Genomic DNA, 13,351 nt, shown 5'->3' with positions numbered 1-13,351 from the left:
GAGCTGCTGCCAGGAGTTCCTCTCAAGCCTCAGTGGGAAGAGTGCTGATATGACAGCCCCACCCACTTGTGCGGCAGTTTGTGGCATGGTCTTTTTTACCTTTATAATCATAAACTGTTCCATAAATTTAGCTGCTTTAATTTTGGCTCTGGATCTGATATGTTCCCAGATCACCTAGAATCAGATGTATATGTTCAGTAGCAGTTATTTTTGAGCAAATTCCTATGCTAGGTGCACTGGGGACATGCAAAGAGAAATACATCATAGTTTCTGTTTTCAAGAAGCATGTAGTTTAAATAGAGACAGACATGAAAACAGGTAGAAAACATTATTTTCTGTGATAGTATTATGGAAAGTACGACACAGACAAAGGCTTAGGGAACACAGAAGCAAAAATCGTTCATTCAAACCAGAAAGATGACCATCCCCATGGCAAAGATGGTGTTTGGGCTGACCTCCCTGCCCCGTCATGTCTTCCTCCAGTCTGTCTACACTGTTGTCAAAGTGATTTTTGAAAAATGTCAAATGTAGTCATGTCAGTCCTCAGCTGAAAATCCTTTACTGGATCTTCATTGCTTTCATCATAGTCCAGATACCTTAGGGGGCTTGGTAACTCCTCCCCATGGGCGAGGCTCCACCCCACGCATCCCAAGTTCTAGTCATTAGGATTTCCTTCAGGCATCCTGTCCTTTCCCTCAGGGCATTTGTACACATTGCTCTTTCTGCCTAGACTTTTGTCAGTTCCCTATCAACACTTGCCACTTTTTTTCTGCTGTGGCTAATACCCGTTTCTTGAGGATGCAGCTATAGTGTGTCTTTTTCAGCAAACCTCCTCCAGTGCATCCTGTCAGGATGGAATGTCTCTCCTTTGTGTTCCAACAAGTTCCACTGTTGATGGTGTAAACAGTGTGTATCACTGCTTGTTCATTTCACAAGCATTTTCTGGGTGCCTACTATTTGCCTGATGTTGCGCTAGTTTTCAGTTAGGTATAGAAGATATAGGTTCAATTTAGTAAACAAATTCATGGGGCCAACTGTGGGGTTGGGGAGACAAAAAAAAAAAAATTCAAAATATATCAGTTTAAGCCAGGGGTCATCACACTAAGGCCCTCAGGCCAACTCTGGCTACCATCTAAGAAGCATAATAGTTTGTGATGTGAAAATTAGATGAATTCAGTTGTTAACATCCATGACATTTTATAGGAGCACAATGATGCTCTTTCATTTACGTATCATCTGCAGCTGCTTTCATCCTACAACAGCAGTGTTAAGTGGTTGTGACAAAGACGATATGGCCCTCAAAGCCTAAATATTTGCTATCCAGCCCTTTGCAGAAAAAGCTGTCAACCTCTGCCTTAAACAAATGTTGGCTTAACTCATTATTGTGTTCATGCCCAGAAGTAGTTGGTCCAGGGCTAGTGCCATACTCTGTGGTGTCAGGGCCAGGCTTCTTTCTGTCCTGGGGCTCTGCTGCCTTTGGCCTCAGTCCGCAGGCCCAAAGTGGCCGCTCCAGCTTGAGTCATCAGAGCCTTATTCCAGCTAGCCGGAAAATGGAAAAAGAGGAAAGGCTGTACCATTTAAGGGTGCATCCTGGCTGGGTGCGGTGGCTTATGCGTGTAATCGCAGCACTTTGGGAGGCCAAGGCAGGTGCTTCACTTGAGGTCAGGAGTTCAAGACCAGCCTGGGCAAAATGGTGAAACTCTGTCTCTACTAAAAATACAAAAATTAAACGGGTGTGGTGGTGCACACCTCTAGTCCCAGATACTCGGGAGGGTGATGCAGGAGAATTGCTTGAACCCAGGAGGCGGAGGTTGCAGTGAGCTGAGATCGCACCACTGTACTCCAGCCTGGGTGGCAGAGCTAGACTCTGTCTCAAAAAACCAAGAAGATGCTTCCTGGAAGTTGCATAAATGACTATCACTTAAATCTGTGTGGCTAAAACTTAGCTATATGGCCACAGTTAGCTGAAGAGAAGGCTAGAAATGAAGACTTCTGTTCTGGATGGCATGGCCTTGTGAAAAATTAAGGGTTCTACCAGTTGTAGAAGAAGGGAAGAATGGATAGTGGGGATGGGCGAGTGGCTACAGGTTTTGTCCACAGCCAGCTACTTAGCATACAAAAATACAGAAGGCATTCTCCCTACCCTCTTGAAGCTATGGACCAATGTGTGGTTTCTGCCTCTTCATAGACTGCGTTCCTTGTGATCAGGGGCTACGTCTTGATGGTGTTTATAATCTTGATGCTTAGCCCTGTGCCTGGCGTGTATAAATCATTTAGCAAATGTCGAAGTAATTAGTTAACTGGGTCTTGGAAAACAAATAGGTTTATGTACAAATATGTAGAATTTTTGTTAGAGAAGTGTTGGGCTGGGTGCAACGCAACACTTGGGAGACTGAGGCAGGAGGACTGCTTGAGCCCAAGACTTCAAGACCAGTCTGGGCAACGTGGGGAGACCCTGTCTCTCAAATAATAAAAAATTCGGCTGGGCACAGTGGCTCATGCCTGTAATCCTAGCACTTTGGGAGACCAAGGTGGGTGGATTGTCTGAGCTCAGGAGTTCGAGACCAGCCTAGGCAACATAATGAAACCCTGTCTCTACTAAAATAGAAAAAATTAGTGGGGCATGGTGGCACGAGCCTGTAGCCCCAGCTACTCAGGATGCTGAGGCATGAGAATGGCTTGAACCATGGAGGCAGAGGTTGTAGTGAGTCGAGATGGTGCCACTACATTCCAGCCTTGACGACAAGCGAGGCTGTCTCTCAAAACAAAATAGTAATAAGTTAGCCAGCATGGTTATGTGTGCCTGTAGTCCCAACTACTTGGGAGGCTAAGGTGGGAGCATCACTTGAGACCGGGAGGTTGAGGCTGCAGTGAGCCATGATCTCACCACTGCACTCCAGCCTGGGTGAGAGCAAGACCCTGTCTCAAAAGAAAAAAAGGTTGACCTTCAGATAAGAAAAGGCCATGAGTAGCCTTAGGATAAACCTAAAATAATAATTAGTTTATTGGGGGCTTGAAAAGAAACCCCACTTGCCTGGAGTATTAGGTGCCTTGAAGGGAGTAGTGGGAAAGTGGACTGGAAAGGCATGTCATTGCAGTCTCAGGAATGTAGTTCCTGCTTAGAAACAGCTTCTGGTGCCATGCGCGGTGGCCCACACCTGTAATCCCAGCACTTTGGGAGGCTGAGGTAGGCGGATCACTTGAGGTCAGGAGTTCGAGACCAGCCTGGCCAACATCTCTCTAAAAATATAAAAATTAACCAGGCATGTTGGCACGTGTCTGTAATCCTAGCTGCTTGGGAGGCTGAGGCAGGAGAATTGCTTGAATCTGGGAGGCGAAGATTGCAGTGAGCCAAGATCGTGCCACTGCACTCTAGCCTGGGCAACAGAGTGAGACTCCGTCTCAAAAAAAAAAAAAAAAAAAAAAAGAATTAGCTTCTGGGTCTAGGTGACTTCTCTGTCCTCCTTCACCATTAGTTCCTTGTTGATCTTGCCTTTAAGAATGTACAATCCTGTACCTGTTTGCCCGCAGATCAAGTCCTCACCCTTCCCCTACTCTAGGCTGTGACACAGGAAAACTAATCCCTCTAGGAAGTGTTTTTTCAGGCTTCCGTGGCTACTGGAGTCTGGCTGGGCTTCACTAATGCAAGATACCAGTAGGAGGTTATAGCCGTGGGAAGTCTCTCCCTCTATGCCCTCTTGAGTGGTGCTCTGGCGCACCTACGTGGCTCTAGTTTTCACTGGAGAGGCCTCCCCTGCCTTGATGTTTTACATTCTCCTGATCCTCCTCTCTTGGACCCCCACCTCTGGGCTGTAGTAATACTGCTGCTTCTCCCCATCTCTCCACCCTACCAATGGTTATGGCTTCCTGCTGCTGCTAATCTCTGGGTTGTCTTTTTTTTTTTGGCTGCCCAATTTTTCATCAGCTGTGTAGCTCCCTGCTTCCTTCTACTTTAAATACTCAGACTCATTTGTTTCCCTGTTTGGCTTTTGAGTAATAAAATGACCATTATAAGAAGCTTGGCACTTTTGGAGAAACTGGTTGTTGATGGACAAGGCTGTGTGTGTGTGAAAAGCAGTGATAGCAATGTGCTGATTCTAGTCCCATGCACTGCTGGTATGTCTAGTACCACCAGTGGAGTACACTGCCTGTCCCCAGTTTTCCCAAAATGTATGGAAATGTTACTTCGTATTGTCTAAATTCTGCCACGGACAGATTTTATTGGGTGTAGTTAATAAGTGCCCTCTTTAAAAAGAATCGGGGATTAGGGCTTTTGCAGCGCGCCACCCCTCAGTGTGCATTTGTGTCATCATACTGCTTGTCTCTCAGTGTAGGGAAGAGGGCTCTGGGGTATGGCACACTGTTTTGGTGGGTCCTATTTCTCAAAGGATGAGTGTTGTTGGCCCTGTGGCTCTGTGTTCACTGGAAAATGTTCACAGAGAAACATTTGGGATATTTCTCAGAGAAAAAGCAGGCTCTAGTTTATGAATTTTATTTATTTATTTATTTATTTATTTATTTATTTATTTATTTATTTATTTTTAGACAGGGTCTCGCTCTGTTGCCCAGGCTGGAGTGCAGTGGCATGATCTTGGCTCACTGCAACCTCTGCTTCCTGGGCTCAAGCCATCATCCCACCTCAGCCTCCCAAGTAACTGAGACTACAGGTGCACACCACCACACCCTGCTAATTTTTGTGTTTTTTTTTTATAGAGATGGGGTTTTGCCATGTTTCCCAGGCTGGTCTCAAACTGCTGAGCACAAGCAATCCACTTGCCTCAGCCTCCCAAAGTGCTAGGATTGTAAGCATGAGCCACCACACGTGGCCAAGTTTATTACTTTTAAAAATGTATGAATGTATAGAAACAAACTGAAAATGTTAATAGTGGTGATCTCATTTCAAGAAAATTTTTTCCTTGATACTTTGTTTTCAAAGTTTTTTTACAGTTAAAAATTATACGATATTAATTTCATGATTGAGCGGGGGGTGGGGGGATAGCAAATATTAGGGTAATATGTAGCTCAGAGATTGGTGGGTAGAAGGGTGAACAAAAATGCGAAAAGAGATGGAACATCAGAAAGAAAAGTGTTGTGTTTTTTTTGTTTGTTTAAGTAAAGCGTTGCTTAAGGCCAGAACCATTCACTAAAAAGGGAATTTTTTCTTTCTTCTTTTGTTCTCTGGACTTAGGACTCAGGCTAATAATATTTAGACTTGTTCATCTATATTGTTAATTAAATAAGCTTTATGGACTAACTTGGGAACCTGACTTGTTTTATAGTGAATTTCTACATAGTAAAATCATTTAAAATTTCAAAGTTAATTTTGAAGCTGACTTTTTTAGGGAGTAGATGGGTGGGGAGCATGAACAATGTTTCTCACTCCCTACCCCTCCACTCCCCAAAAAAGTCAGCTTCTCTTGTTCACTTCTCTCTATCCAGTGGGTAGCATAGGATCTGGCACACATGGGTACTCAATAAATATTTGTGGAATGAGTAAGTGAATAAATGAACATCTCCCCCAACAGAAGCCCCCAATTCCTGTCACACACACATAAACACACCCATGCTTGCTTTATCCAGTACTTGGTCGCCTTAAGCTGGCTTCAGAATTAGAAAGGTAAGAGCATGCACAGCCCCCTCTCAACCCCCATCATGAGCACTTCACTCCCAGAAACACAATTATCCAGCCTCAGAGGAGAAATCAGAATCCTGGCCTGATGCAGAACTGAACTGAGATTTAGCAATTGTTTTATCCAGGGTGGAAACTAACTTTTATAACTAGTCAGGATATAGCTGTACTTATAATTTACTACTGTTTCTTTCATTCTCCAAGAATTTTAAATACCTGATTTCCTCTCTGGGTATACTTGTGCTAAAATACATTGCATTTCTTTTTTAAAAAACTTATTCATCCAACACCTATTTGATGATAGTCTTCTGTGAGCCAGTCACTGATGGATCTTGGGTATGTAGCACTCAACAGAAGAGGCATGGTTCCCATCTCAAAGAGCTTACAGTTAGTGAAATGAAAACAGTGATTTCTGCCACTCACAGACATGAACAGTTGACAAGGAGAATGGGTTGTTTGCGGGTTAAATATTAGAGCTGCTCTACTGAGTAAAGCCCTCTTTTCCCAGTGATTTATTTCCTAAACTGCAAAAAAATTAAACTGTCTCTTATAGATGAGTGAGCATAGTTTTTATATCTGTTCTTTTCCTTACAGGTAAACTTTAATGAGCCCTTGTCCATGCTTCAGCGCCTTACTGAAGATCTGGAATACCATGAGCTGTTAGACCGAGCTGCAAAATGTGAGAATTCTCTAGAACAGCTCTGTTATGTTGCAGCTTTCACCGTGTCCTCCTACTCCACTACTGTCTTCCGCACCAGTAAGCCATTCAACCCACTGCTTGGGGAGACCTTTGAGCTGGACCGATTAGAGGAGAATGGGTACCGATCTCTCTGTGAGCAGGTAAAGGAGCCTCAGGACCATAACGCATTTCCTTTCTGAAGAAAGAGATGATTTTTTGGTTAATCCCCTGGGTCTTATGTTTGCAGAAATTCTAGTCCCTGTCATCCCAGCTTTTATTCTTTTTCTTCAGAACTTCAGCATTGGAGACCCTGGAGGTTCTGGGATTCACCTACTGTTGTGGGTGTAAAAACGTCAAGTGTGAATTTTGGGTGTTTCTCACCAATTTATAGGCAGTATCTTTTTCTTCTCTTTTCTGCCGTCTTAATTTGAACCTGATTTCTTCAAGGTGAGTCATCATCCCCCTGCTGCTGCGCACCATGCTGAGTCCAAAAATGGCTGGACATTGCGTCAGGAAATCAAAATCACCAGCAAGTTTCGAGGCAAATACCTCTCCATTATGCCCCTCGGTAAGGTTACCATCTTTGTCAGAATTAATGCTCCTAGAATGAAAGGTTTTCTGGCACGATGGAGGTGGTCACTGGCTCAAGAGTCAGGAGACAGGAGGTCTGATTCGAGCACTGACCCTCACTAACTGGCTTTGGGCAGGTATTTAACTTTTCAGCTATCAAATGAGTGTGGAGGCTAGAAACTCTTTAAGGACCCATCTAGTCCTAAATTCTTTATCCTCTTAGCTATATTTAACGCATCTCGAAGCACTATTTAGAACACAAGTTCTAGCATGCATTAAAAAAAAAATTCTGTCTCTTAACTGGTGGTGTTTTCTTCCTTACTTTAGCAATCAGGTTCTCTCTGTAAATCAGAACTCACGATAGCAAGGTTAGGTTTCTTAGCTAATCCTTCCACTTTCTCCTCTCCTTCCTCCCTTTTCCTCCACCTGATGGGTTAGGTATCATTTATGTAATGGCTGAATTCTAGGTCAGTGAAACTTTATTTTAAAAAGATCTTACTTGAGGCTGGGCACAGTGCCTCACCCCTGTAATCCTAGCACTTTGGGAGGCCAGGGCAGGCGGATTGTCTGAGCTCTGGAGTTCAAGACCAGCCTGGGCAACATGGTGAAACCCTGTCTTTACTAAGAATACAAAAAAATTAGCTGGGTGTGGTGGTGCACACCTGTAGTCTCAGCTACTCAGGAGGCTGAGGCACAAGAATTGCTTGAACCCGGGAGGCGGAGGTTTCAGTGAGCTGAGATTGCACTATTGCACTCCAGCCTGGACTGTAGAGTGAAACTCTATCTCAAAAAAAAAAGGAAAAACCCAAAAAACAAAAACTCTTACTGGATTACAAGTTAATTTTGTGTCAGGATCAGTCCTGGGAATGGAATCCTAGTATACAATGTTAGAGATCCTATACCTTAGAAGAAATCCAGTTATTCAAAAAGTATGGTAGAGCTTCTCAATGCTTTCTTGAACTAGAGCAACCATGTTTGGCCAAGTGTATACTGAAGAGTAAAAGCTGCTCTACAAAAAGAGATCAAAGCACAAAGCAGTTAGAGAAAACAAGTAGCTCCCAAGAGACAGAGCTTACCATAACTCCCTGAGCTCCTGGTGGCTTTCCATTTCCAGGTTCTAGTCTTTCACGAGGTATAGCTACAGTTCTTAAATATTGCAATATAGACTGCTTCTTTAATGAATTCACCTTTGCTCAGAAACACAAATGCAGCAAACATAGTGCAAACTAGAAATTAGCCAGAAAAAAAGTTCATAAATGTTTTGTAACATATGTAAAGGGAGAAAAGAAATTGCAGTGTTACCTCTAATTTCATGGTTAATATGCAGAAGGTCCCTAAACGAAAAGGAGACTAAGTGATACATCAGTCTTGATCTTTACCAAGGACCTTTAAAAAGCTTCTACATGCTTAATTGTCTTTGCAGCTAACAATTTCAGAAGTATTAGCTTAAGAGTAGTAAATGCCTGAGATGTTAACATCTTATTTGCAGAATTTGGGTGTCAGTGGCTGTATTGCAATGTGATGTTTCACCATAGAGAAGAGTTTCAGAGGGCCCTTGAGGATCTCTAAAGGGATGAATTATATTTCATTCCATGGGTGGTTAGGTACAGTCAGCCATCCATACCTGGGTATTCTGCATTCATGGATTCAGCCAACCTTGGACTGAGAGTACTGGGGGCTGGGTGTGGTGGCTCATGCCTGTAATCCTAGCACTTTGGGAGGCCAAGGCAGGCGGATCACCTGAGGTCAGGAGTTTGAGACCAGCCTGGCCAACATGGTGAAACCCCGTCTCTACTAAAAATACAAAAATTAGCCAGGCGTGGTGGTGCATGCCTGTAATCCCAGCTACTCGGGAGGCTGAGGCAGGAGAATTGCTTGAACCCAGGAGGCGGAGGTTGCAGTAAGTTGAGATCGCGCCATTTCACTCCAGCCTGGGCGACAAGAGCAGAACTCCTTCTCAAAAAAAAAAAGGAAAAGAAAATACTGAGGGGGAAAATAATAAAAAATAATGATACAAAACAAGACCAAAAAATATATAATACCTATTTATATAGCATTTATATTGTATTATGTATTATAAGTAATCTAGAGATGATTTAAAGTATACAAGGGAGAGGATATGTGCAGGTTAGATGCAGATACTCTGCACCATTTTATATCAGTGACTTAACCAAATTGTGGTATCTGCAGGGTGTTCCGGAACCAATCCCTCACAAATACCAAAGGAAGAGTATTCATCTAAAAGATAACAATAAACTTAACTAATAAAATATTGTACATTTTCTCTATAATTTGACTAATCTAGGTTTCTTTGAGGAATGAATATATGAACATGGTATAGATGGTGGATCTAATTTTTTTTCTAATTTTTAGTAATTTGTTACAGATCTAATTTTTTAAAGTTAAAACATTTATCCTAGGGAAACTTCATTTTAAAAATAAGTTAAATAACAGGAAAACAAAATTAATTAAAAAGAAAATAATTTGATAGTATTCACATTCCTATGGTTATTTAAGAATTTGGGTCACCGGGATCCTGTTAAGTTCCTCCACATATCAGCTGCTTAACTGAGTATCTGCCACATGGCGGGCATGGTTCTCAGTGTTTGGGAAATGTAAGTGAACAAAACAAAAATCCCCATCTTCATGGGGAGATTGAAGAAAGAATTGACTTTGTGATAGGAAGCTGAATATAGAAATCTAAAGAATGGAATTTCTAGATATTTGCCCTGGAGATGGCTGTATTTAACACTTTTTGGCTCAGTGGCTTGGAAGGCGAATCATGCAGTGAAATTTTTACATTTGCCATGGCACTCAATTCTCAGAGAGAAAATTATTGTTAAGCCAGTAGATATAGCTGAAGAAAAATATATGGACAGGGTTGTGAGTGAGTGAGCAGATAGATGACTGGCAGTTTAATACACTGCTCCAGTGTATTCAGCATAAAGTAAGGCATCTAGGGAAAAGTCGTTCAAACTTTTATGTTGATAATTGAAGTAGCATTTGTTGAGTGCTCATTATGGGTCAGCCATTGATATAAGTGCTTTTCATGTATTAACTCATTCAGGCCCAACAATAATTCTATGAGATAGACACCTTTATTGCCATTTTTTAAACAAAGAAAACTAGGCATAGATAGGTTGGGTTGTCAGGGTCAACTTAACCAGCTAGTATGTGATCTGAGTTGAGGCAATCTGGCTTCAGGGACCCCTGTCATTATCACTAGGCTGTACTGAAAAGGAGAGACTACAAGCCATCAGTTACAATTACAGTGCAAAAAGGACACTGAAGACATCAGCCCAATATTCTCACTGAGGTCTGACAAGATAAGGTAGTTTTAAGGTTATTTGGTAGCAGGACAACTTTGTACAAAATTATGGTTCTGTTAACTCCACTTTGAAAAAGTCATAGCCAAGACTGAAGAAAATCTAATACCAATGAAAGTGCCTAAAGATATTTGGAGGCAGTGACAATGAGTTTGAGTCTCCCTATAAAATAGGCTAAAAAGATTAGAACCCTTGACATTTGGAAAGAAGAATGCTTCTAGAAAATATAACTGAAGTTTCCAAATAATGAAGGCTATTTTAAGGAGCAAATATGAATTTCTTTTTTTTTTTTGAGACTGAGTCTTGCTCTGTCACCCAGGCTAGAGTGCAGTGGCGCAATCTCGGCTCACTGCAACCTCCTCCTCCTGGGTTCAAGCGATTCTCCTGCTTCAGCCTCCTGAGTAGCTGGGATTACAGGTGCCCGCCACCGCGCCCAGCTAATTTTTGTATTTTTGGTAGAGACAGGATTTCACCATGTCAACCAGGCTGGTCTCAAACTCCTGACCTCATGATCCGCCCACCTTGGCCTCCTAAAGTGCTGGGATTACAGGCGTGAGCCACCATGCCCAGTGCAAATAAGAATTTCTTCATCGAGTTCTAGGATATAGAAACTAGCTGATATGCTTGAAGTTTAAAAAGGTGCATTTATTTTTATTTATTTATTTATTTATTTTTTGAGACAAAGTCTTGCTGTGTCGTCCAGGCTGGAGGGCAGTGGTGCAATCTCTGCTTATTGCAACCTCTGCCTCCCAGGCTCATGCGATTCTCCTGCCTCAGCCTTGCAAGTAGGTGGGATTACAGGTGCCTGCCACCACACCCAGCTAATTTTTATATTTTTAGTAGAGACTGGGTTCCACCATGTTGGCCAGGCTGGTCTCGAACTTCTGATCTCAAGTGATCCACCTGCCTTGGCCTCCCAAAGTGCTGGGATTACTGGCGTGAGGCACCACCACGCCTGGCCAAAAAGATACATTTAATTAAGACTATTGGCACAGATGCAGTGGCTCATGCCTGTAATCCCAACACTTTGGGAGGCCAAGGCAGGAGGATCACTTGGGCCCAAGAGTCTGATACCAGCCTAGGCAACATAGGGAGACCCCCATCTCTACAAAAAAAAAAAAAAAAAAAAGAATGATTGCTTTGGCAGTCTTTTGCTTTCAGCATTTTGCATATATTATCCCACTGCCTTCTGGCCTCTATGACTTATTTTTCTTTTTGTCCTTTTTCCAATTTTTGTTTCTTTTTTTTTTATTTTTATTACTTATTTTATTTTTTTCAGACGGAGTCTCGCTCTGTCACCCAGGCTGGAGTGCAGTGGTGTGATCTTGGTTCACTGCAACCTCCCGCTCCCGGGTTCAACTGATTCTCCTGCCTCAGCCTCCTGAGTAGCTGGGACTACAGGCGTGCACCACCACACCTGGCTGACTTTTGTATTTTAGTAGACACGGGGTTTCTCCATGTTGGCCAGGCTGATCTTGAACTACTCACTTCAAGTGATCCACCTGCTTTGGCCTCCCAGAGTGCATGAGCCACTGCACCCAGCCTCCAATTTTTTAATTGTAAAATACACATAACATAAAATTTAGCACCTTACCCATTCTTAAGTGTACTGGTCAGTGGTATTAAATACATAATGTTGTGCAACCATCACCACCCTCCATCTCCAAAACTCTTAATCTTGTAAAACGGGAACTCTATATACATTAAAAAATAATTTTCTTTTTTTTTTTTTTTTTTTTTTTTTTGAGACCGAGTCTCACTCTGTCACCCAGGCTGGAGTGCAGTGGCATGATCTCAGCTCACTGCAACCTCCACCTCCCAGGTTCAAGCGATTCTTGTGCCTCAGCCTCCCGAGTAGCTGGGATCACAGGTACCCGCCTCCACACCCGGCTAATTTTTGTGTTGTTTTAGTAGAGATGGGGTTTCACCATGTTGGCCTGGCTGTTCTTGAACTCCTGACCTCAAGTGATCCATCCGCCTTGGCCTCCCAAAGTGCTGGGATTACAGGCATGAGCCACCACACCCAGCCAAAAAATAATTTTCTATTCTCCCTCCCCAAACCCTGGAACCCACTATTCTACTTTCTGTCTCTATTTTAACTACTTTAATTACCTCCTATAAGTGGAATCATATAGTTTTTGTCTGTTTGTGACTGGCTTGTTTCACCTAACGTAATGTCATCAAGGTTCATCCATGTTGTAGCAAATGTCAGAATTTCCTTTCATTTTAAGGCTGAATAATATTTATCCTGTTGTGTGTATGTACACATTTTGCTTATCCATTCATCTGTTGATGGACTCTTGGATTGCTTCCATGTTTTAGCTATTGTGAGTAACACTGCTGTGAACATGGATGTACAAATACCCTTTCATCGCTTTGCCTAAAGTCTTAAGAAAAAAAAAATGTTTAAAAAACAACAAATATCTCTTTAAGACCCTGCTTTCAGTTCTTTGCAGTATATACCAGAAATGGAATTGCTGGATCACATGGCAATTATATTCTTAATTTTTTGAGCAAACTACCATACTGTCTTCGACAATGGTTATACATTCCCACCAACAGTGCACAAAGGTTCCGGTTACTCCATATCCTTGCCAACACTTTTTAAAAATGTATCATAGCTATCCTAATGGATGTGAGGTAGTATCTCATTGTGGTTTGACATGCATTTATCTAATAATTAGTGTTGTTGAGCACTTTTTTATGTACTTACTTATCATTTGTATATCTTTGGAGGAATATCTATTCAAGTCCTTTGCCCTTTTTTTTTTTTTTTTTTTTTTGACATGGAGTCTCACACTGTCATCCAGTCTGGAGTGCAGTGGCGTGGTCTTGGCTTGCTGCAACCTCCACCTCTTGGGTTCAGGTGATTCTCCTGCCTAAGCCTCCAGAATAGCTGGGATTACAGGCCCCCTGCAACACACCCGGCTAATTTTTTGTATTTTTAGTAGAGACTTAGTTTCACCATGTTGGTCAGGCTGGTCTTGAACTCCTGACCTCAAGTGATCTGCCTGCCTCGGCCTCCCAAAGTGCTGGGATTACAGGCGTGAGCTGCTGTACCCAGCCTCCTTTGCCCATTTTTGACTTGAGTTCTTTAGCTTTTTTTTGTTGTTGAATTTTAGGAGTTCTCGGTATATTCTAGATATT

General features: G+C 42.4%; 1 protein-coding gene across 1 annotated transcript in view; it reads left to right on the top strand.

The window, feature by feature from the left end:
- Nucleotides 1-13,351, top strand: part of OSBP (oxysterol binding protein) — a 40,136-nt gene that overhangs the window by 15,304 nt on the left and 11,481 nt on the right. Inside the window, exons 8-9 of the mRNA XM_004051253.5 lie at nt 6,224-6,469; nt 6,756-6,876. Coding sequence (XP_004051301.3) covers nt 6,224-6,469; nt 6,756-6,876 — 367 coding nt within the window. The remainder of the gene's footprint in view (nt 1-6,223; nt 6,470-6,755; nt 6,877-13,351) is intronic.

Source organism: Gorilla gorilla, chromosome 9 (assembly GCF_029281585.2).
Source record: "Gorilla gorilla gorilla isolate KB3781 chromosome 9, NHGRI_mGorGor1-v2.1_pri, whole genome shotgun sequence".
NCBI lineage: Eukaryota > Metazoa > Chordata > Mammalia > Primates > Hominidae > Gorilla > Gorilla gorilla.
Note: the sequence above shows the minus strand (reverse complement) of the source record. Positions and strands in the feature narration are given on the sequence as shown.